This window comes from Plasmodium malariae (genome assembly GCF_900090045.1).
Source record: "Plasmodium malariae genome assembly, chromosome: 8".
NCBI classification, from domain to species: Eukaryota; Apicomplexa; class Aconoidasida; order Haemosporida; family Plasmodiidae; genus Plasmodium; species Plasmodium malariae.
The window spans coordinates 2,125,173-2,150,867 of record NC_041782.1 but is presented as its reverse complement, the minus strand read 5'-3'; the positions used below and the strand labels follow the sequence as shown (position 1 = coordinate 2,150,867).

The window sequence follows — 25,695 nt, the reverse complement described above, 5'->3', positions numbered from 1 at the left end:
TTAATGAGAGTTTTAAAAAATAAAAACAAAAAAACAAATGTTAAACAGATGTTTAAGCCTTGTATGTATTGGGCTCTCCATATATACTAAATATTTATTTACATTATTAATATATTAAAATTAATAGATTATTATATAATTTTACTTATTTCCATCAATATATTACAATATATATTTTCTCATTTTTCTTAATAATATTGATAGCCTAAACAAAAAATAATGAAAATAAATTATTAAGTTTAAATGTATTTAAAATAAAAAAAATATAATAAATATGATTTGAAATAAAGAAATTATGAGAATTTTTTTCTTAATATTTAGATAAAAAATTTTTTCTTTTTTTTTTTTAATTTTTTGTTATTTTAATATAATTGTAACCGATTACAAATTTTTAAATTACTAAAAATATTATAAACATTGAATTATAAAGATTAAAAAATATATAATATTATAATTATTTAGTCTTTTTTAATATGTTTATTATTATTATTTTTTTTTTTATAATTATAATACATATTATATATTTTATTATTTGTTTATGGCTACTCCCTATTATACGACAAATTCTAAGTCAAAATTAGTAGGAAATATATATATATATAACATATTTGTAGTCAATTTACGTGTAAAAAGAGGAGTGAGAAAAAATGATATCAGTACTTACTGCACCAATTTCAATTCTTTTTATATTTTTATCTCTGCAAGATAATGTAAAATGCATCTTTCATAAAAATCGTAATATCGATGAATTAAAATATATGATTGACAACAAGGAATTGTTTATTAATTTAAAAGCATTAGAAAAATTAATAATTAAATCATTACATACAGATGAATTAAAAGTTCCAATAGTAAAACCAGAAAATAAGGAATATCTCAACGATATGTCAAATTTTAAAATAATTAAAGTAAACACCCAAAATGGAGATATAAATGAATATTTCATACCTAACACTGCAGCGAGTGTGCATGATATAATAAAATATGAGCATATTGCAAAAGAACAACTTATACAGTCTTATAATTTTGAAATTTCAGATTCAATTAAGAAAAAAATTATAATATTAAGAGCTTTAAAAATAATAAAAATTATGTTAATACCCATGGATTCATATAAAAATACAAAAGATTTAAAAAAATCGCTAATAGAATTAAATGAATTATTCTTGTACGATGATGAAGATTATAAAATAGATAACTCTCAACAAAATTTTGAAGAATATTTTGAAAATACTTTAAACTACATTAATGAAATAAAAAAAAAAGGACCTAAGGAAAATGCGTATTTATCTGTAATATTAGGAAATACCAATTTAGATGTAAGCAATTCTAATGATATGTTTTTCACAACGAATGATAATATTAACCTTCTGAGGAACTTAGACAAGATATCTAGTCATTATGGTATAGCAATGTATACTTTAGTTGGCTCTCATCTCATAGGTGCTGTTTTTTTCTTATTCGTAAATGTTAAAAATAAGGTCTTTTTCCGCTTTCCCCTTTTATATTTTCTATTCATTTTTTTCTATTCATTTTTTTCTATTCATTTTTTTTTATTCATTTTTTACTGTTTATTTTTACTGTTTATTTTTACGGTTTATATTTTCTTTTTATTGTTTCCGTTCATTTTATAACTTTTTTTTTTTTCAATTATTACCACTACAGCATTAGGACATTTCCTAATCTTAAAATTGGCCCTTAAAAATTTTGAGAACTATTTTATGCAAGGAGAATTAACATTTTTTAGTTGGCAAAAAATCTTGCAGCACAATATATCAGATAGGTTTAGATTACTTGATATAATGTGTGATGCCGATGGCATAAATTATTCAAAGAAAAAACGAAGAAAAAGTTATTTAAAAAATAATAAAAACTCATCATGCGATGAATGTAATATATTAGAGTTTTTGATTCATCATTTCAATAAATATCAAATGGAGTTAATTACAAATATATATCAAGAGGATTTTAACACGCAGGTATTATTAGAGCACAATCATATAAAGGAGGATTTCCTCAAATTCATGTGTAATGATATAGATAGTTGTAATATGTACAGTAGTAATAATTTTTTAACTGAAGGTATTAATGTAATCCCTGTAGAAAGTAGAAGTTCTTATTCTAGCAGTATAAACCCATTCAACTTAGAAACAAACTTTTTTATTTTTACTAAACAGTATAATTACTTTAGTCCAAAAAAAATTATATATATGCACTTTTTAAATCTGACTGGACTTTTAAGTAGTTTAAAAAATTTTTTTTTCATCATATCTTAACATATATTTCACGCATTCTTCTACATATTTAACACTGTTTTCTGTAACTGCATGTATATATATATATACGTATATATACATACCTTTTTAATATTATCAGATAATAAAGCCATGGCTTATGCAAGTTCTCTTTACTTACCAGGATATAACAATGGTAAAAAAAAAAAAAAAGAAAAAGAAAAAGAAATAAAATAAAATAAAAAGAAAAAAGAGATCCATTCAACAAATAATCATAATTCTTAATTCCCCTTTAGCTATACATTTATCTTATGATCAGAAATCTAACATTACAGATCTACTTTGTCATTTAATAGAATGTAATTTTTTAAAATTTAAGAGAAATAACATTAATACTTATAATAAGAAAAATCGAATTTGTAACATTATTTAAATTATAGTAAATACTTTTTATGTCCAAAATAATAAATAAAAATTTTTACAAATTACAGGTGTTCAAACATGTGTTTTGTCACATAAAGAGCATAAGGGATTACAAGATAAAGATATTAAACACTCAGATCATAAACAATTTGATTCAACAAAATGTAACATGTGCAAGGGAATATTTAAGTACATCAACAGTAATATTAAAAAAAAAAAAAAAAAAACATAAACGAAAACAAAAACAAAAACAGTAACAAAAACAGTAACAAAAACAGTAACAAAAACAGAAACAGAAACAAATATAAATAATTTATCCTTATACTTTTCTACGTCTGTGGTGTAACTTATGATGCATATTTTTTTGTTTTTATTCTAATCCTAGAAAAACAAGAAGGATGCCTATCCATGTTACAAAAATATTATAACTATGTTACGAATGTTATTAAATTAAATGATATAAGTACATTAATAAGAAATGTAAACTTTTATGAGGATTATGATAATTTTTTAGCAAATGATATAAATTGGTATACATTTTTATTACTATTTAGACTTACAACTTATGAGGGTAACTGTAGAAAAAAAGAAAATAATAAAAAAAAATAATAAAAAAAAATAATAAAATATAAAATAAAATAAATAGTAATAATAATAATAGTAACAGAACCTCTTAAAAGGACTAGTAATAATATTTATTCCTTTTTAAAATTAAAAATAAAAAAATCAATGAATTCACTTTTAACTGTGTTTGCACGCACGAATGTACATAGTACTAATGCATACTACTGTTTTCGTAGATATTGCTCATAAAAATATAGCAGAAGCTATGTATTTAAGTTTAAAAGAAGAGGATACCTTTCATAGGAAAATTACTACAAGCTATTGGTTTCCTTCTGCAGTCAAAAAATCATACACATTATATGTTAGAAGGAACTTGCCTATGAGCTTAATAGAAAGTATGACAGAAAATGAACTTTTTATATCTTTACTTAACTTTTCCATAATTTCATTTCTAAATGTTTCTTTTTTACCCTCTTTATTCACATTTTGATGTACATATACTTATATATATATATATATATATATATACACCTATATAATGCATAAGTATAAATTTCAAAGCAATTTCCATACCTGTGCTAATATTTTCCCCCATTCAGAGTTAGAGAGTATGCTAAAAAGCCAAACTATAGAGAAGATAAAAAAGAGCATCAAATTTCTGGTGCATGTGAATTCCTTTTTACAGTTAGATTTTTTTAGTTACCTAAATGAACCACCAATTGGAGAATTACGACCTTATGCGCTATCTATATTGATTGAGAATAAATTTAAGGAGTGGTATGATAATTCTGAGATTGGTTACTTTTTTTTAAATTACAATAATGAATATGTGCGAAAACGAATGACAGATGGTTTAAGGTCTCAAAAATTTTTGGCACCTAAATTGGAGAAATGGAATTTTCTTATGAAAAAATATATTATGAAATCATATGAATCATATTTTAATCAAAAGCACGTAAAACAATTATTTAGATATCATAATAATTATAATATAAATAATAGAATAATGTTAATGAAAGATTCTTATGAATTATATTCAAAGAATTACAAAGATATAATCTTCCTTGCTGATATATTCAATATAAGAAAATACATATCATCTACACCAAAGTCAAAATTTATAATAGATAGAACACTATATTATATGCACTCTATTGCTGGAAATTCGGTAGGTTTTTACAGATATGGTATTATATATGGATTCACTATGAATGAAAAACATTTTAAGGATGTCGCGGATGAACTGTTTGGAATATACAAAACTAACAAAAATATTTTTTCAGATATCTCCTTTTTGCAAGCAGTTTATTTGCTATGTAGAAAAATTGAAGATAGCTTTCACGTGCAAAGGACAAATGATAAAATGGTATGGTGCATTTATGTGATAACGGAATACATATACATACATACATACATACAAATACATATATGTGTAGAGAGATAAAATTCGCCAGGGTTGTATAATCTATTTATATAACTCTTTTGTTATTCTAATGTGGTATGTCCCTCTTTCACACTCTTTTATATCTCTTCACATTTTCAACACCTATTCACACGTTAAACATTTATTCATATTTTCCACAACTCATTATATTTTTCTCGTACTTTCACACCTCTAATAGTTCTTCACATTTTGCATGATGCACAATTTCCCCATTTTTTACCTTTATCTTTGTCATAATAGATCACAAATTATATTGCCTTTTATTTTACCATCGCAGGGGTTAGGAAATATATTTCTCTTTAATGTTTCAAACAATTACTCAAAAATGAGCAGAGAAGAGAGGGAAGAAGAGATCAACAATTCTATGACATCCAAATTTTTCGCAAAAACATTTTTTACCATGTTCCAGATAATTTTTTCCATTATGTTAAGTAACAATGCAAACATGCTTGATAAAAAATATGGTACAACAACAATGCTATCCATGACATTACAAGAAAAAGCCTTCTTTAATGCCGCATACGCATATTATGGTAGTATATTGGATAAGATAAAAAATAGCTTTTTACCCCCATATGCCAAAAAGATAATAACTCAAATAAAATATGGAAGAACATTTATTTTCGCAAATTTGTTTCTATTATGTTCAAAAATATATTCATTGTTGAAATTAAATAATTTAAGTATTTTATGTGAAAACCAGGCTATAGCAAGTCCTAATTATTATTCTTCAGAAAAGATCATTCAGTATATTAATAGAAAATATATAGGTCTTAATTTAACATTTTTCGTATTGAGAATTCAGGATGTTCATAGTAATCCAAATGAACTTAATTTTATATATAATAAACTTCAATGGCCAGATGTCGGCAAACCTATGGGTCTCATAACAGCATATGTTATGTCCAATTTATTCATTCAAACTGGTACTGTATTCCCAGAATCTTTTCTCGCGAATTTGCGTAACCAAACAAATAAGAGCTTATCTGTAAATTATGACTTATATAAAATTATAAAAAAAAAACCAGTTGTTCATGCTCTAATATTTGATACTATTAAACGAGTAATTAATGGTTTATTAGGAACAGTATTTTTTTTTAATTTTATGCGATTATATGCTATATATCAAACTTTCGTTTATATATTTGTAAATAATATTCGTGTTCTACACAGATTTTACCGTGTATTCGAATATTATGTCACTAACCTTGTTAGGACACAATTTAGAAGATTTACTACCGATAAAGTTTTAAAATTTGTACGTAAAAAATTAATCAATATTGAAAGAACTGGTTACATGGAGGAATCAATCAAAGCTAGACTGCAAGCTAAAAATGATAGTGATAATCCTTTATTACAAAATTTTAAAGGAAATATATCTATGTTATCTCCACAAGTAACTGACGCTTTGCTTAAAGATGCATACTTAGTATATGTAGATGATAATTCTTTTTTCGATGGTTTAGATGAAGATGAAAAATTTTTGAATGATAAAAATTCTATATCTTTTAATTATTCTGAAGAACTCTAATTTAGATCATCTTTAAGAAATATTGAGTCTTACGACATAAAGAGGAAAAACGGCATAAAAACGTTAAATGAAATAAAAAAAAAAAAAAAGAAAAGAGAAATTAAGAAATGAAGAAAGAAACAAAAAACTCCCACAACATTTCATGATACTTATATTATGAAATACATATATGTAAACATATAACAAAATAGAATAAATAACAATGTACAGCAAAACAGAAAGTGCCGTGAAATTAACTTGATTAGTGTAGTTCTATACAAGTAATATTACCTACTGCATATTGCACATTGTAAGATTTAACTTTTTAATAACTTTTTTTTTTTTATTGTCAATTTTTAAATTAAAACTTTTTAATTCATATATATTAAATTAATATTTAAAATATGATTAATAAATGCATTTTTGTTTTATATGTCTCCCCTTAAAACTTATTTTTTGTTTTTGTTTATAATTATTTTGATAATTGTTTTGTTTTTTTTGATGTTTTTTTTGATGTTTTTTTTATTTTTTTGATGTTTATTTTGATTTTTTTAATATTTTTTTTAATAATTTTTTTATTATTTTTTTAATATTTTTCTAATATTTTTCTAATATTTTTCTAATATTTTTCTAATATTTTTTTAATTACAATTTTTTCTTTTTAAAACATCTTATTTCAAAATCTAACAAATAAATACATCTAAAAATTTTTTATTTAAACGCTAAGAATATCTTATAGATAGCACTTTTTGCTTCTTTGCGAAAATCACGAATTTCTGTCAATATCTTTTAATGTACGCATTTTTTTTTTTTTTTTTAAATCACAACTTGTTATTGAAACATAATATTATTGAATGCTTAACTTCTTCTAAAAGGAAAGAAAAAAATAAAATAAATGATGCTTTATAATATTAAAGAAGGAAAGTCATTTATTTTATGTAGATACTTGAGATATAGTGTAAATGTATTTTTTGCCATGTATTTCTTTTTACGCAAAAAAATTTCATTTCATAATTCTTGAAGAGGAAGCGACGAAAAGAAAAAACCAGCACAAAATATATGTATCTATACACATATATATATATATATATATATATATATACGTACTGATGTACGTACCTATGCATGTAAGCATTCGCTTGCTGTATATACTGCATATCATTGTGTAAAAATAAGAATAAAAAAGGTACCTTACGGAATATTAAACACATACGATTTGTCAATAATAACACTGTCAATATTAATGTACTAAAAAGGCTATTTTTCTTGTCAACAGTAATGAAAAAAAATGAGTAAAATAAGAAGGATTATTTCACATACTATACATTAATTGTAACAGCTTAAGAAGGTCCAAACGGCAGCCGGAAATACAAGAAGTGGCAAATAAGAAAGTATTAATCACATTATAAACAATAGGTTAGCAGAGGAAAGAAAATAAAAAGAATAAATGCATATAACAAAATAATTATAGATGGGCGAAATAAGGAGATATGAGAAAAGAAGAAAAGGATCTAAATGTAAAGCAAACGTAAACAAGCTAAGATAAACGCATACAGTTAAAAAATATATAGGAATAAAAGAAGCTTTTATGTACACATAAAAAACTTATTAACTATTTTCAGGACATATAAAGGACAATATGTAGTTCATAAAAAAAAAAAATATAAAAAAACATGAAATTTTTACACAATTTTTTATTTGTTTATATCTTAACCTACGAATGTTGTTTATCTAAAAATGTGTTACACAAAAACGAATACTGTATGAAACAGAATAAGCTAAAAAATGTTTGTTCCATCGAGTGTTGTATAAAATGTAAAAATAAAAAGCAAAACAAAAATCATTTCTATAGTTTCGTAAATAGAAAATGTGTTCTAGAAAGAAAGAAAAATTGTAAGTTACATTTTAACAAAATAAATTATTTGTTAAATGGAAGAAAAAGAATTAAACAATGGAACCAAAAAAAAAAATTAAATTATGTCAAAAGAAATAATGTTTTTTTTCTCTCCCTACATAATAGAAAAGAGGATGAAATATCTGACGAAAAAAATATTTTCGCAAGTATATATTCGAAAATGTTGGAAAAGGGTAAATACAAAAATAGCTTGTTAAATGATGTAGCAAGACTATTTAAAATAATACGAGAAAGTAAATACATGTTTCTCGTGGGATTTTTATTAACCATCATATCTTCAGTTGTTGATTCTTTTATTCCTATCTTTTTATCAAAAACGCTCTCTTATGTAATGGATAGGAGTTCAACAATTGTCCAAAAGAACAATTCGCCATGTATGATATCATTGATAAATTATTTTAAATTTAATAATCCTATTTATAAGTATGTATTAATTTCCCTATTAGGCATATTATTGTCATCCTTTCGGTCATATATATTTAATGTATGTGCATATTTAAGTACAAACAAATTGCAGAATCATCTATTTAGAGTATTGCTGTATAAACATATAAACTACTTTAAGAAAAAAGGTAGAGGAGAATTGATAAGTAGATTAAACTTAGATTCTTCTGAATTAATTGATATATTTACCACTAACATTATTGTACTGTTAAGAAATATTATAAAAATGGTATTGTCTTTTTATTTTCTGTATAAAATAAATGTACACCTATTTATAGTTTCCTTCCTTATCGTTATAACTATTTCGAATATTTCTATATTTTTTTCAAATATTTTTCGTAAATTGGCAAAAGAAGAGAGTAATGATGTTGCATATTCAAATAATATTGTAGAAGAATCCATCAATAATTTTTCTCTTATAAACACCTTCAATACACATAATAAAGAAATAGAAAAATTCACAAAATCTTTAGATAATATTTATATGTGTAGAATGAAATTAGGTTTATTATATAGTATAGAAAAGCTTTTAATACGTTTGATTGATATGTTAACCCTTATAGTAACCCTAATTTTAAGTAAAAGAACCTTAAAAAATAATATTTATTCAGATTCTAGAACTGTTATTTCTTCAGTTATATACATGCAAAATATTATATCCCAGTCATGCACTATTGAACAACAATATTCAAGAGTCCAAGAACTTATAGGTAATGCAGAGGATATCATAAAATTAATTGAAAAGGAATCTATGAGTAACAGTCAGAATAAATTGAGTTCTAATAAATATCATTTTACAAATCTTTACAATTTTGTTGATATAAAAAATGTAATACTTAAATACCCCCTTATAAAAAAATTTCAAGCCATTCAAAAAAATGCTGAATATGTTGCCAATATTATTAAACCTAATTATTTGAAACTATTTGAAAGAAATTATAATAATTTATGCAAATTGTTCATAAGTGACAGAAAAAGTTTGAAAGAGGATAATATTATTTCCCTTGCATTTATTGAAGACAGGCAATTCAAAAAAAATATAAACGGAAATTCTCTTAACAATACACAGACAAACATTAAAGAGGAGGGAATTTATCACCAAACAGAAAGTAATACGAACAATATTTCAACGAATGGAAAATTTACAATTCCATTAGATGAAAAAAAAACGATAGTTGATTTTTCTCAAACTTTGAAGGAGGAAGTTCAATTTAGTAACTTACCACAAACTCATATGAAAAATGTAGCGGTAGATAATTCCTATAATAAAAATGAAAAAATATCAAATATATTAAAAAAAAATAAACCTGATATAAATATTCAAGAAATATATAATTTCATTAAAAATGAACATGAACTTATAATCAAATATAAGCTAGATAAAAAATTTATAAATTTTTTAAGAACCAAATATAAAAAAAATATCATATTGTTAATATTAAAATTATATGAAGAAAGATATAATTACATAAGTGAAGAATTTCTGTTTATGTTTGATAACATTAGCTCTTTCAAAAAATTATCTATTCAAGACAAAAAAAGTATCCTAAAGTTGAGTAACATAACAAATGACACGTTATATATTATTCTACTAACTTTCTTATTTTATAATTATTCCAAATTTTATTATAAGAAGGAAAAAAAAACTCCTATAAACATTGTAGAAAAAAAGTCGAAAACTGCAGGTGTCATTATATCCGATAATAACATATCTGGAAATAGTAATACCTCTAGCAGAAATAATACGAGTGAAGCGGATTATACAACTATAGATGACATTAGTATGAATGACATTTTAAATGATACTGCTATAATAGATTTGACCACAAGTCTTGATAAAAACGAAAATGCTACTGTAGATAGTAGTAATAGCACAAGTAATAGCTCCAGCAGCATTTATAGTAATATGAGAAAAAATGATAACACTGGAATATGTATCGGAGATACACATAAAATTAGTGAATTTCAATTGCAGAATGAACAGGAAGAACAGAAGAGAGAAAAAACAACTTTATCCTCATCGGCACATGCATGCATGAGTGAGGAAGAAATAATGAAAAAAACTAAAAACAAAAAAAACAAAAAAACAAAAAATTTGAATAGTGCATTGCCATATATAATCCAAAATGCTATCAAAGAATTAGAGATTTTAAAATTTATTGATGAAAATTATAAAAACATAAACGAAAATTTAATATTAGATAATATAAAAGATGCTAAAAAAGGAAGCACATTAGTTTTTGAAAATGTGGATTTCTATTTTGCAAAATATCCGAAGAATAAAATTTTATCAAACATTAATTTACGCTTTTCGAATAAATATACATATGGAATTTTATGTTACAATGATTCGGGGAAAAATGATCTATCGAAATTATGTGCTAGATTATATAATAAGACTTATGGAAATATATTATTGGATAATGAAAATATTGAGAATATATCAAAATATATTTTAACAAAAAAAATATCAGTCGTAGAGGAAGAAACATATTTATTTAGTGATAGCATAATATACAACATACTTTATTCCTATAACTGTAGATTAAAATCTAGTAAGAATTTATCCTATTTAAAATACAATTTCAAATTTAATAAAATTAATATAAACAGTTGTGTACACTTATTTTCTTCTGATAATGATAATACTACAAATGAAAATGATGAAGAAAACAAAAAAATAAAGAATGCTCAAAGTTTAAACAAACAAATTATTAGTACCAACGAGATAAATGAACAGATTTCTACGAATAACGAGATGAATGAGCAAAACAATTTTTCACATTTCAAAAAATGCCTAATGTGTGGAAAAGAAATAAATACAAAGTTACTAGAAGAGCAGAGAAAAAAAAAAAGTTATAACAAATATAAAGTGCACTTCATAAAAAAACTATATAAAGAAATAATAAAAGTGTCTAAAATTGTTCGTATAAATGATTTAATAAATTCATACAAAAACAAATTCTTTCATAATATTAATGAAAAAATTTTGTCAGGCGGGCAGAAGCAAAAAATATCCTTAGCTAGAGCTATTATAAAAAAACCGAACATTCTAATATTAGATGAAGCATTTAATGCTTTGGATTCAGTAAATGAGCTAAAAATTTTTTCAAGTATTAAAAACTACTTACCTAATTGTACTATAATAAATCTTTCTCATAAAATTACGACAATTAATCGATGTGACTATATTTATGTTTTAAAGGATGGAAAAATTATAGAACAAGGTTTAAGAGTGAAATTGGAACAGAACAGGAACAGTGTGTATGCCAAGAAGCTTAATGAAATTTAGCATGAAAGTAAATAGTTAAATTTGTAGGTGGGTACGTAATTGTTGGTATGGGCAGTTGTTTATATATATATTTTTATGTTTGTATGTACATTGTGATAGACCATTTGTATGGGCTTAATAATCTACATATGTACAGTGTACATCCGATATGCTTAAAACAAAAATGAAATCCTTGGTATGTAAAATCCGGCAAATCATCGATCACATGCTCTATTTGCAGTTCTATGGTAAAAGGCACAGTCACTAAAATTCGAATAAATGCCATACAAAGATTCGAATTTCATATGTTATAATTCATATCCTACTTTCATATTAATTTTCTTTATAAATATGAATTATAACATTACAAAAAATGTTCTAATTTTTTGGTAAAAAATAAAAAAATAAAAAATTTACCAAACTAATGTGTCCTTTTTCAATAAAACATTTATATAATTGTAATTCGTATATATATTATTTGTTTCTATTTAACATAAAAATTATTCTTTAATTTCTGTGTTATTTGGCTTTTTTTGTTTTTCACTAATTTTGAGAAGTTAAACTGATGATTTTTTTTTTTTTTTATTCATTTTTTAATACCCATGTAAATAATTAAATTGTTTTATATTTAACACTTCCTCCAAAATGTAATTGTTATATATTTTAACTATTTTCAGTGCATATATATTTGAATTCATACAAATATATATACATAACTATATGTGTTTTTCTTTAATCATTCAACTTCAAAAAACTTAAAAAATTGACAAAATTTAATTTGTGCCATTCCGTATATGTTAATGGGATATATCTACTTTCCTCCTATATGTAATGTTATTTATTTACATGACTGTTATTTCTTTAATTCAAATTTCATGAGAAAACTCTTCAATCGTTATGCAAAAATATATGTGTACACACATATATATATATATATATTTATCCACACACATACTTATGCATATAGACAAATGTTGCAAAAAAAAAAAAAATTTATAAATGCAATTATCTACATCCATCCGATAACACCAAAAATGTATGCAATAAATACCAATTAATACTTAATATTGCACTAAATAATTGCATCATGTGAAAATTATATTTGTTATAATTAAAAATTTTCGTTTTTAATATTCACTTTCCCTGTTTTAATTAGTTGAATATATGTTAATTAATTTTTCTTTTTTACCATACAGTAACGCTGATGTCAGGACAACAAATGAAAGAAGAACAGATTTCTTTAATTTATAATTTATGTACGGTTTACAGTTGACACTCACATTTAATACAGAAGATTTATCAGAAGACAATTTGTTATTTATTTTTATATATTTTTCATTATATTTTTGCTTTTTCAATTTTTCTTCATCTGATAATTTATAGCTAACTAACTTTGCTACATAAGGGCCAACACTGTCTCCATTCTCAATGAAAATCTATGAAAGGGGTAAAAATAGAATATGTATATAAATGCTGATGTTTACAAACCGCTATACACTTATGTATGGACATAAAAATATATACATCAGCATTCATGTATAATATAAATATATATATATTTGTATATATTCACGTATCTGTATGCTCATGCATTTATGGCTTCCTATTTAACCTTATGTGTGTCATCACAGTAAGGGAATTTCGATGATTGCCAACATCGACAAATTCTTACAATCTTTTCATTTTCATTCTCAGAAGGACAGCTTTCTATCAACTAAATTTTATTATATACATGCAAAAAAAAAATATATATATAATTAAATAAAAATAAAAATAAAAATATAATAAAATAAAAATGCAGATATAACATTTCAAATGGACGTTTTATAAAATATTTGTCGAACTTGTTATAATTGAGTACATGAGTATATTGGGGAAATCTTTTCGTGTTGAAGTTTATTTTATCAAGATATTCACAAGGATCTTTCATATTTTCCTTCTTTTTGAAATTTATAAAAAAAAAATAATAATAATAATAAAATAAAAGGGGTAAGTTATCCTTTTTTCTCTTATCTTCTTTATATTTATTTTTTGATTTTTAAAATGTTATAATTTCTTACATTATTTCGTAGCTTATAAATCAATATATATCCTTAAAAAGGATGGAAAAAAAAGAAAAGAAAAAAGTGACAGAGTGGAAATTAAAAAGCTGAAAATGTATGTAAAAGCATATGACTATGATGACAAAAAAAAAAAAAAAAAGGGATATGGAATAAACAAATATATATATATTTTGTTTATTAAAAATATATACACTAAAATTTTGGTATTACTTTATGTTCAAAAATATATGTAAAGTTTTAATTTTTACTCCTGATCATAAAATATGTTTAAATTTTCCTTCTCATAAATATGTATTTTATTAAGGCAAATTCATTTTATTTCGTCTTACTTTAAATGAAAAAATATCATACTTTATTCTTTTTGTAAAACATCTTAAATTCATGAATATACTGTAAAAATGTGAACCTTTTTTCTTTTGTACATTTTGCCCTAGATATTTTATTTTAAAGCTGTTCAATCAAATTGTAAGGTTAAAGGAATGCTTTTAGCAAACTAATTTTTTTTTTTTTTGTTTATATGAAATAATTTAACATTTTAGAAAAAGTAAAAATTAAACAAATTAAACAGAGCAATTATATGGATTCATTTTTTCCCAAAACATCTAATATCTTTAAAACAATAATATAAAGTTATCTTTTCATATTATTTTTAAAGGAAAAAAAAGAGAGAAAATGGAAGCAGGTTTTTAAAATAATAAATGAACAAAAGGTACAATATTTTCATCTGATACGACCTTAAACTGTGTGAAAAGGTGCATGAATACGAAGACACACTCATGCATATACCAATACATATCTACATACTTACGTATATATATATGCATATTTAAGCTTGCGTAAGTAAACTACTTTGAAAAAGAACACTCCGATTTGTCATTCCAAAATACATACTAATAAAAACGGCCAAACATATCAGTAAAAAAAATAATCCCCCGTGTACCAATATAAAAATTTTATTTACCTTTAGTTAAATTATTACAACACTAATAGGTGTGTACAACAAAATGGACTGAAAAATATCATAAATACGAATAAATCATAAAACTTTGTTTTTCCATTAAAGTAATGCAAAAAAATGAAAAGAAATATAAAACTCAATACAAACATTCCTTATATTGTGACAGTACTTACACAGCTACATTTATGCTACATAAAAATATTCAGTCAGTTAAAAAAACAGAAAAGTGCTTCCAAAATATATCCCATTGCAAATATAAGGTTAATACTTTTAAATATTATTTCGAACTATACTTATACGTCCAATAAAAAAGCCGTAAAATCAATTATTTTACTAAAAAAATTTATGACGGTGTACAAATATGTGTTTATATAAATAAAATAATTAAACTTGAAAATGTAATTATATTATATACAAATAAAAAAAAAGAAAAAACAAAAATATACACATTTTACTTTTACCTAAAAGAGGAGAAACTTTTTCTGATAATGCATATCTGATAATATAATAAGTTAAAGTTAAAATATCGTAATATCTTTTTCTGTAAACAAAATTTAAATCAGGTTGCTACTTCCCAAGGTACAAAGTTTTAATGAGATGTTTTCATAACATTTGATCTCTTGTCCTATTTAATTTAATATTGCGAAAATTTCCATGGTTGGGTTCACTGTAATTCCTACGAAAGAAAGTATGTAAAAATGAAACAGATGAAAAAAGGAAAGTAAATGTTAGGTGTAACTCAGTCCTTTTTTTTTTCTTTTATGTTTTCTATTTTTCCTTTATTCTATTCTTATATCTTCCACTTTTGATATATTTTCCATTTGTTATTTCTATTTTTCTTATACTTTCCATTTTTCTTATACTTTCCATTTTTCTTATATTTTCCATTTTTCTTATACTTTCCATTTTTCTTATATTTTCCATTTTTCTTTTATTTTCCAATTTTTTCTTACATTTCCTTGAAATCCCCCATGAAAGCATTTTGGTTGTTATATGTAATGTTCGAGTTGGAATGTGCATTAAATCCGTTGTTATTAATTCTTTTTTCCTTATCATTCTTTTGTACAATTTTATTTTTTTTAAAAGTATAATCATTTTTATAATTTTCTTTCATTATATGCCATTTATCCTTAAAGCCTACGTATTTCGTACTGCCATCAGAATTATACATATATTCATGTCTTTTAAAAGATAAATTTTCTGGTACTTGATAATTATTATTATAACAGAAATCACAAAATTCTTCATAAATAGAATTTAATAATTTTACAATTAATTCAATTGCTTTTTTATAAGATGCTATATCGTCTGATGATATGGATATATGCATTCGTTCAACAACTGGAGCTTCATTTAGTGGCTTTCCTTTTATTTCAATAGATACACTGTTATTTGTTTGTTCATTTATATAAACTATATTAGAATTATTTTTACCTAAAATTTTTTTCATTATATCAAATTCGGTAGGAAAACCAAATATATCAATTAATTCTATTCTACTTAATCTTTTAGTAGCATATGGATTCTCATTTTGATCACTTTTACTATTATGAGCACCGTTGAAACTATTGTTATTATTGTTATTATTGTTATAATTCGAATGATTCATAATTTTGTTCTTCATTTGATTTTTTCCTAATATTACATTCATATTGTCATTTTTTTTTTTCGCAATATTGTTACCGTTGTTACCGTTACCGTTACTACCACTGTTAACATTGTTACTGCTAATACTATTCATATGGCTCATATTGTTTATATTGCTCATATTACTCATGCTGCTCATACCACTATTGTTAGCACTATTCTGCGGCTGTAATAAGCTGGCCAATTTTTTTAGCATGTTAACTGTATTTTCACTATTTTGTTTGGTACTCGAATTTTGTTGAATTGCAGAAGGATCATTAGCTGAAAAGGGAAGAAACTGTTCGATTACCTTTCCTTCATTTAGTATAATACATCTAATAGTACCAATGTCGTTAATTGTTAATCCGTTGATATCTTTTTTGACTTGTTGTATCATATTCTGATCATTAAAAGTTATTTGAGCAGCTGCTTTGTCCTTTAAAATTCTTATATTTTTTGCCCCTTTATAATGAGAAAATAAAGTTTTTAAATCATTTTCATCAAATACAAATGCATTTTGAGGATTATCAATATATAAACCTAATGAATAATTATTATTGTTCATATTATTGGAGTTATTATACATATTATTAATCATTGCATTACTGTTTATTGTATTATTATTCATTGTATTACTGTTTATTGTATTACTGTTTATTGTATTATTGTTCACTGTATTATTGTTCACTGTATTATTGTTCACTGTATTATTAATTACTTTATTATTATTAACTGTATTATTATTTAGGACGTTATTATTCATATTCATTTTTCCTGCATTACTATTTTCATTATTCCTGTAATAACTAATATCTCTAATTGTTGTTGAACTGTTATTATTTAGTGTTGTCATTCTATTTTGGTCTTTTGGACCTCTCTGATTCTTTTGTTGATTTAAAAAAGAGTGGATATTCATATTTTAGAAGTAGTCTTTTTATTATAATTACATATATACATATATGCGTGCTTATGAATGTTCATATGTATTTGTATATATCTATCTATCTATCTATCTATCTATCTATATATATATATGTTTACAGTTAGAATCATTCATGCGCGTGTTTAATTTATTAAAAAATTCGAGCAATACTGTCCTACCAAGAGGCATATTCAATTGCTCATCAGAATGTATAAACAAGAAATTAATTTTTTTCTTAATTTATGGAACATAAGTTTTAAGCTATATTTCAAAAGGTTATGTTTTTCACCTTTTTTCGAATATGTTAACTGTAAATATATTTCGAGTATTTCTGGTAATATTCAAAAATTGAACGTTTTAATTCTGAACCTACCAATTTTTGTTCATTTGATTATATCTATACTTATAAAAAATCCTCCGTTAATTTTTCAAAAATTTTACACACATAATCATAAACACACATAAATATATATATATATATATGTATGTATATCCTTTTATGCGCTTTCTCAGTGTTTTAATTTTTCATATTCCTTTAACATATATATTGGAAAAACTGCTTATTCATATATATACATACATATATTTACGTGAATGTACATATATATATATATATATATATATATATATATATATATATATATATATACTTTAGTAAGCACATCTTATTTTTTGGAATTTTTCTTATTCTTTTAATATTTAGTTTATATATAATACGAATTAAATGGATTCACTAATTTATCTACTACTTATTCTTTCCAAAAGGTGAATGCATACATACATAGATACATACATACATGTATATATATATAAAATTCTGCTCGCTGTGTTCCAACAAATTAAGAAAATAATGCAACTTTTTATATAACACACGAAAAGAGATAACTTCATACGTGATACAAAAATTATCTTTTTTTTTTTTTTTTTTATTTATTTAAAAATTTACATAATAAAGGTAAAAATAATGTGTTTTCCATGTGCAAAAAATATACTATCCTTCTTGTTTTTTCATTTTATATATTTTTTGAACTAACATGTATCAGTTTTCATAATTTTATTGTTTTTGTATGCAGTGCATGTTGTATTCTATTTTTTAATAGAATTTACTTTATTTACTATATTTCTTATTACCTTGGAAAAAGCTATAGTAATATACTTTTTAACATTTATCCTTCATATATATATTTATAAATATGTACATATATATATAAACGTACGTGTTATCTATATATATACCAATAATGCGATAATACAGCACAAAGAACTAATATTATCAAGTAAAAGATTGTTAATATTTGGACTTTAAAAAAAAAACATATATGTACTTGAAAATGGCCCAAGGGTTATGCAGCAAGATGGTAAAAGTGCCTATTTACAAAAAAATTAACAAAAAATAAAAAAATAGTATGGTTAATTTTATGTAAAAATAGTATATTATAATATATACATATAATTATTGACATTTTTACATTTGTAATTTGTACTCGTATATTTTTTTTTAAGGATAAAATGCGTTTTTACAGAAATCGTAAATGTGCAAACGTAAAATATAAACAAAAGAAAACATATGAGAAAATTCAAGTGAACTTGAAAATAAATAAAAAAACAAACGAATGGCAATAAAAAAAAAAAAAAAAAAAAAAAAAAAACAAAAAGTGTAAGTTATAAAAGTAAAAAAAAAAGAGAAGAAAATTAAAATAACAGTGAAGAAAATGAAATCAATAAAAAAAATAATATGAAATAAAATAAGTAGAAAAAGATGAAATAAAGATGTTAATTTAAAAAAAATGTACAAATGATAAATTCATTTAGAAAAAAAAAGTATATTGAGTATATATATGTAAACGTAAAAATAAATAAATTTTTACGAACAAGCAAAAAATATTTTAATGTAATGCCTTTAATCATATATGAAAGTTACATAAAATATATATTACATGCATAGAAATGAATAAACGAGGAGGAACTAATTTCTGCTTGCAGAAAAAAATAGTATAAACATAAATTCATATTGTTCTAACATTCATATGTTATATATGTAAATATAATATGTAGCATTGATGTTTAATTAGAAATGTATTTAAGCACCCTTTTATTCAGCATTTCTTAATTTTAATTGCACATAAGATAAAAATTTGCCAAAATGATAAAAAAATTAGCAACAAAATAAACTTTTCAATTTTAAACTTTTAATAATCCATGAATTTGCAAAGTTTAACGGTTAAGATCAGTGACAAAGTTTTCCAAATTCTGCATCATGTTCTTGAGTATGCACATCTCGTATTTTTAGTATATATCCTTATATATATATATATATATATATATAAACATTTACGTTCCGTAATGTGCTTTACGTAATTATATACGCTTGAACTACATCGTTCGGTATCATACGTAAAATAATGGAACCTAATATTCAAAAGCTGAAAATTTTTTATATTTGCTTCATATAAGAAATATTTCCTTCCAAGTTCCTATATTTTTCGTTGAAAATTAGAGATGCTATATGAAAATATCTCTGTGTATTTTTAAAATCTTAAGGGAGTCTCTTTTTTTTTTTTTTTTAATTTTCTTATATTTGCGTACGTATTTCAGTTCAGTTCTATACGTAATGTAAAAATATTCCTCTAAAATAGTATTTGCTCATGGTTTGATTTAAAAGCGTAATTTATACAAATACATTTAAATATCTTTAAAAAAATTAAAACTTCACAAAATATATGAAAAACCAGTAACACCTTGGTAAAAGATTTAATTACACTTTTTCCTTTTTAAAAAGCAACTAGTTTCTTTTTAAGATTATATAAAAAAAAAAAAAAAAAAAAAAAAAAAGGAACAAATAGAGAAAAAGCAACTATTAAGAAGTCTTTGCATTGATATTATGTTGATAATTAAAAAATTATTGACCATTCAAATTAGAAAATGTATATATTTTTTCTAAATTTTAAAACCATGCATTTCACTATGAAAAATAATGATCATAATGTATAAAATGGAGAAACATGTAAGTAAATACATATATATACATATAAATATATATATGTATATCTATGTATTGTTCAATGTGTGTGCAAATGCACATAATAATTTTATGATAAAAATCTTCAAATGGGCAAAGTTATGTAATAATAAAACTGCCGAAATAATGAAGTCGATTAATTATTTATCATTTGTTATACATACACAACACAGTTAACATGAGAATATTTATATGTATATATTTTCGCACATATAAATATATATATATATTATATGCATTTCTTTAAGCACCTAAAAATACTAATTTGTTAATAAAAAAATATAATATTAATAGATGGCTAATGAAATAAAGATTAAAGGAGTAACGAGAACGATGATTAAAAAATAATGTATAAGGAAAAAAAAAAAATAGAGAAGGAAATTACAATGAAAATAAAACAGATAGGGAAAAATAAAGTAAAACATCTAAATTTATTCTACATTTATATATTCATCATCAACGTCAATAGCCGAAAAGCTTGGTACATCTTCTTTCATTAATCCTCTGAGCTGATATAAAAAAAAGATATGCGTGAAAATTTTTTTATTTAATTATGAATTAATGGTTTTTTAACACGTTAATTATGAGCAACTGAATGCAATGTATATACATATACGCATATATTTTTACGCAAGTGGATGTTCATACATAGATATATGTACTAATATATATATCTCTTTTTACCTTTATGAGTTTGTTATCTTCTGCTAATTTGGCTCTTTGTAATGCTTCCTGCCTATCGGCTTCGTAAAGTTCGTCTTGATTCGTGGAAAATTCCTGCGGTAAAAAAAAAAAAAAAAAAAAAAATATAAATTTGAACAAATAAATGCATATAAAACCAAATTCAATCAAGTACACTAAAAACTACACAAAATTGCTGATACAGATATACAATTCTCCTCCCGAGTAAATGCACATATGTGATCTCTAACCTTAAGTGATATTAATAAGTCCCTAACAAATGACCTAAAGGCTGAAGGAGATTCAACACAAAAATTAAATAAGTCCACTGAAAATGTTTCAATTTGCTTCTGGTTTAAATTTTCAAAGGACTGTGTTAAAAAGGTTTGCACGTGTTTTATTATATGCGGTTTTGTTATTTCTACTTGTGGAATATTTACTACCTCAAACTCAAGCAGCCTCAGCATGTTCATCAGAATAATTGTTTGATAGTGAAAACCAGATTTATGAAAAGAGTCTGTTAATGTTTTAAAAACTTCATTTAGTATGATATAATAAAAAGCTTTACAAAACTCTTCTAAGTATTCCTTTTTTTTTATAATAATATTATGAAGAAACTGATGAGTTATTCTTAAACCATGATCTGCAACTGATGGATGTTCATGCTTAATAGCCCATAAAAGGGATTGAATGAAGGTGTTAAATATTTCAGAGTCTAGAGTAAATAAATAATCAAAACAGTGTCTAACACATGCATCCAAAAAATTATAAAATTTCTCTCTATGTTCCGGGTATGATGAAAAGTCGTTTTTTATCATATCTATAGTAGGTAATAACACGTAATTCAAAACGGTAGGTAAAATAGGACAAGTAACATTTTCAATTTTCTTAAATACTGTTGAAAGTAAGGAAAATACTTCTGCATCCTTTATATGTGGGTTACTATCTCGATAATCAACCAATATAGTCTCTAATAAAACATTTAAAATATTGCTTGTCATCTGAAAATTAATTTGTTTCGCTTCTTCAACTGTTGGAAGAGGAATATCCATTGATTCATCAATTTCGTTTCTCATTTTTTTCTGTTCTCTTTTTAATAAATCTGCTTCTAATTCTTGTATATTATAACAACTTCTTTCTATGGTTGTTTCAATTAAATGTAAAAATTCTCTTTTCATTAAAAATAAATTTCTGAATTGTGCATGCTTAATTCGTTTGGTTCCATTTGTTTCTACTTCTAAATTTATAAACTTGCTATATAACTGGTAGATTTTTAAAAAATCTAAAAATACTAAATTTAGCTGTTCATAGTAGAAATAGGACAAGGCATAAGCCAATCTACAGTTCACTCTTACAAAAGTAATAATTAACTTAGAATTTTCATACGTACATAAATGTTCTAAATTTTTCATATCATCCATAGTGTTACCATTAGATGTGCTATTATTTAACGCATTTGGATTGTTCATATCTTTAATCCCGTTATTAGCATAAATTAAGGAATTCCATAAATTCATTAATTTGCTCATCAATATTTTGATACTCTCCTGCTTTTCTTCATAAGGAAAACAAGAGATAACATGAGCAATAGCTTCATACAATAACAAATTTAATTTTTCAGGTAATTTATGCATTATATTATTATGAAATTTAATAAACGTACTAAAGAAAGATTCATTATTATCATTAGAATGATTATTTTTAGCTATAACATTTTTACATTGTTTACAAATTTTTAAAATGGTCTCTGCCGCCATGTCCTGTACCTTTTCATTTTCTGCAAATTCAAATAATTTTTTCATAACTGTTTTTAAAAATCTCCAATGAAGTTTTAAAAATCTATGATATTGGCTTACAATATACATTACACAAGAAGCTAAAATAGCTCTATTTTCTTCTCCATTTTTGACTTCAATCATGTGTAAATATATTCTTAAAATGTACATTAGGAAATCTTGTTCCTTCTTAAGAGTCATACACATAGATATAGATCCAACAGCATAACTGATTCTGTTAGTTTTTGTACTATTCCAAACTTCATTTTTGTTCGTATTTTTTAATGATTTCTCTGATTCTTTATTTAACAATTCTACAATTAATTCCATCGTTTTTTCCGAACCTAAGTAGGTTAAATATACTAAAGTTGTTTTCATAGTATTATACAACGATATTTCTGTCGTATCCGGTTCAAAATCTCTAACCACTTCACCCGTTTCGTTATCATACGAAATATAAATCTCCTGGGGTTTTGCCATTTTTTCTATAACTGTTTTTCTTATATCGTTTAAAATAAATTCGTAGAGTTTAATCCTAGGGCACATTTTCTTAATATCTGTTGGTGTCAAATCTATTTTGTCTAAAATGGATGAGTACTCGTTTATATTAATTACTGCATTAACGCTACTACTTCCGCTTACACTTGTATCATTATTCATAGTTGCAAAACTGTATGCTTTTCTATTACTTAAGGAAGAGGTTTCTAGATTCATTGACATATTCATTGATGATATTCCTAAAGAGTTTTTTAACTCACTAGAAGGGTTTGAACCATTTTTATTTTTCAAATTGTGCTCTTGTTCTAATCGTGCTATTAATTCTCTAATCAACTGTTCTGTAAAAATGTTATAATAATCTATAATAATTAAAAATACTTCCTCCATGCTACTATTAGCTAACATATTTAAAAATTTAAAAACAATATTAACATCATTTGTATTATTATTTTTTTCCACAATTTTCTCTCTATAATTTCTTAAAAAACTAGTAATACAAATACTTAACTGTAAAAAATATTGCTCCCAAAAAATTTTCAATTCAGGTGGAATATTTTTCATTTCGTTAGCATTTGGCAATAATTTAATTTTGCTTACTAATTTGGACCATAGATTTATAAACACATTATCAAAATATATAATATTCTTTTCATCAATTTTTAACATAACTATTTCTTGTATACACTTAACACATTCTATTTTGTAAGATATATCATCCCAAAAATGATCAAATAGGAGATCTATTATTTGTATATTATTATCATTAAATTTATATTTATCAAATATATACGTTAAAGGGATCCATTTAAAAAAATTGGACAAACAATTTAAAGTTTGTTTAATTAAAGAAGTATTTGTACTTCTTTTATTACATACATTTGCTTCTAAAATATATAAACATAAATTATATACTTCTTGAAATTGACTAGCATATTCATTTCTTAATTTTTCTTTCTTCTTTTTAACTAACGTTTCATTACCAAATTCAAAGACTTCTTCACTTAACATATTCAATAATTTCATATTATTTTCACACACATTTTGATTTAATTTTGCTGAATTTACTATATCTGGTATAAAACTAGACCAAGAATCAGGCCATTCTTTTTTCACAATTTGAATTAATGTTTCATCTAATTTATTTAATAAATGTCTGTCTACTCCAACAGTTGTTCCTTCTGTTGATAACGTTATCGTAAAACAAGCTATGAAATTTTTCATTCCTTCTCTTTCTTCACCTGGTAATATGTTCCATTTATTGTTTATACAATCTTCTAATATTTGTAACCCATAAAACTTGGTATTCACATTTTCACTATGCTCTAATATAATAGACACAGACCTCCAAGAATTATCTAACATTTTAAACTGATTCAACAAATTCTGAGCAAAGTCTCTTCTATTCTTATCTTTCGTATCTAAGAGTGCTTCAACAACATTATCTAACAACTTTAATTTCTCTGCATCAAAGGGTTGGTTTTTGTCTAACAAGGATAAAGGGTTGAACGGTTCATTTTCCATCTTCATCAGTTCAGCCTTTTCAAATTTGGGAAAATCGTCTGCCCCTTATTTAGTCAGAGTCTGCGTCTTTGTCTGATTCTTTTCCAGTAATGCCCGAAAAAATTATACCTCAATATATATATATATATATATGTATATATCTTACGTTTGCTTCTACCAGAATTATAACTTATATGATCGATTCTACTTCCCCTTCCTCTTTGCACGGTATTTTTGTTTGATTTATTTTTTCCTTATTATCTGTACAAAATGGGCAGTTCAGTGTACCAATACAGCAACGCAAAAGTGTAATTCGTTTATAGTTTATACAAAATGGGAATAACAAACCTTTTTTTTCTTTTTTTTCTTTATTTTGTTTTTTTCTTATTTTTCTTATTTTTCTTATTTCTCCTTATTTTTCCTATTTTTCCTTATTTTTCCTTATTTATCCTTATTTATCCTTATTTATCCTTATTTTTTCTTAATTTACTTTTAATTTCGTATATATCGTGCAAATGCGAAGATTATCCCTGAACTACTCTCATATGTGTAATTCAACTTCTTTCTTTTTTTCTCCTGTTTTTAACTTCTCTCCTGTGTTTATCTTTTCTCTTAATTTCTCTTTGCTTCCTTTTACCGAAACTCATACTCATATCATAAATGTAAAATTATTAAGCACATTTAAATTTTGTACATTGGCACATTATATATGTATACGTATGAAGAAACTAAGGCATTTATTTTCATACTCTTCAAATGTGTTTTATATAGTATAAATTTTGAACTATACAGTTATAAAAAAATAAGAAAAGAAAAAAAAAGGAAAAGAAACATGCAATTTATGAGTA

General features: G+C 23.8%; 5 protein-coding genes across 5 annotated transcripts; 2 read left to right on the top strand and 3 right to left on the bottom strand.

Annotated features, from left to right (window-relative positions):
- Positions 1 to 647: 647 nt before the first annotated feature.
- On the top strand, positions 648 to 6,196 carry PmUG01_08053700 (cytoadherence linked asexual protein, putative; the record flags this gene model as incomplete). The annotated part of the gene is made up of 9 exons (XM_029004717.1): positions 648 to 1,443; positions 1,666 to 2,241; positions 2,377 to 2,430; positions 2,531 to 2,593; positions 2,726 to 2,857; positions 3,043 to 3,228; positions 3,458 to 3,616; positions 3,821 to 4,587; positions 4,943 to 6,196. The coding sequence occupies 9 exons, from the start codon at positions 648 to 650 to the stop codon at positions 6,194 to 6,196; spliced, it is 3,987 nt and encodes a 1,328-aa protein (XP_028861378.1).
- Positions 6,197 to 7,938: 1,742 nt separating this feature from the next.
- Positions 7,939 to 11,826, top strand: ABCB4 (ABC transporter B family member 4, putative; the record flags this gene model as incomplete). The annotated part of the gene is made up of 1 exon (XM_029004716.1): positions 7,939 to 11,826. The coding sequence occupies one exon, from the start codon at positions 7,939 to 7,941 to the stop codon at positions 11,824 to 11,826; it is 3,888 nt and encodes a 1,295-aa protein (XP_028861377.1).
- A 1,127-nt stretch (positions 11,827 to 12,953) lies between these two features.
- PmUG01_08053500 (CDGSH iron-sulfur domain-containing protein, putative) lies at positions 12,954 to 13,735 on the bottom strand (the record flags this gene model as incomplete). The annotated part of the gene is made up of 3 exons (XM_029004715.1): positions 12,954 to 13,241; positions 13,418 to 13,519; positions 13,667 to 13,735. The coding sequence occupies 3 exons, from the start codon at positions 13,733 to 13,735 to the stop codon at positions 12,954 to 12,956; spliced, it is 459 nt and encodes a 152-aa protein (XP_028861376.1).
- Positions 13,736 to 15,429: 1,694 nt separating this feature from the next.
- PmUG01_08053400 (conserved Plasmodium protein, unknown function) lies at positions 15,430 to 17,368 on the bottom strand (the record flags this gene model as incomplete). Its single annotated transcript, XM_029004714.1, has 2 exons — positions 15,430 to 15,502; positions 15,780 to 17,368. 2 exons carry the CDS (start codon positions 17,366 to 17,368, stop codon positions 15,430 to 15,432), a joined length of 1,662 nt encoding a protein of 553 aa, XP_028861375.1.
- Positions 17,369 to 20,824: 3,456 nt separating this feature from the next.
- Positions 20,825 to 24,874, bottom strand: PmUG01_08053300 (exportin-1, putative; the record flags this gene model as incomplete). The annotated part of the gene is made up of 3 exons (XM_029004713.1): positions 20,825 to 20,902; positions 21,078 to 21,170; positions 21,326 to 24,874. The coding sequence occupies 3 exons, from the start codon at positions 24,872 to 24,874 to the stop codon at positions 20,825 to 20,827; spliced, it is 3,720 nt and encodes a 1,239-aa protein (XP_028861374.1).
- Positions 24,875 to 25,695: the final 821 nt, after the last annotated feature.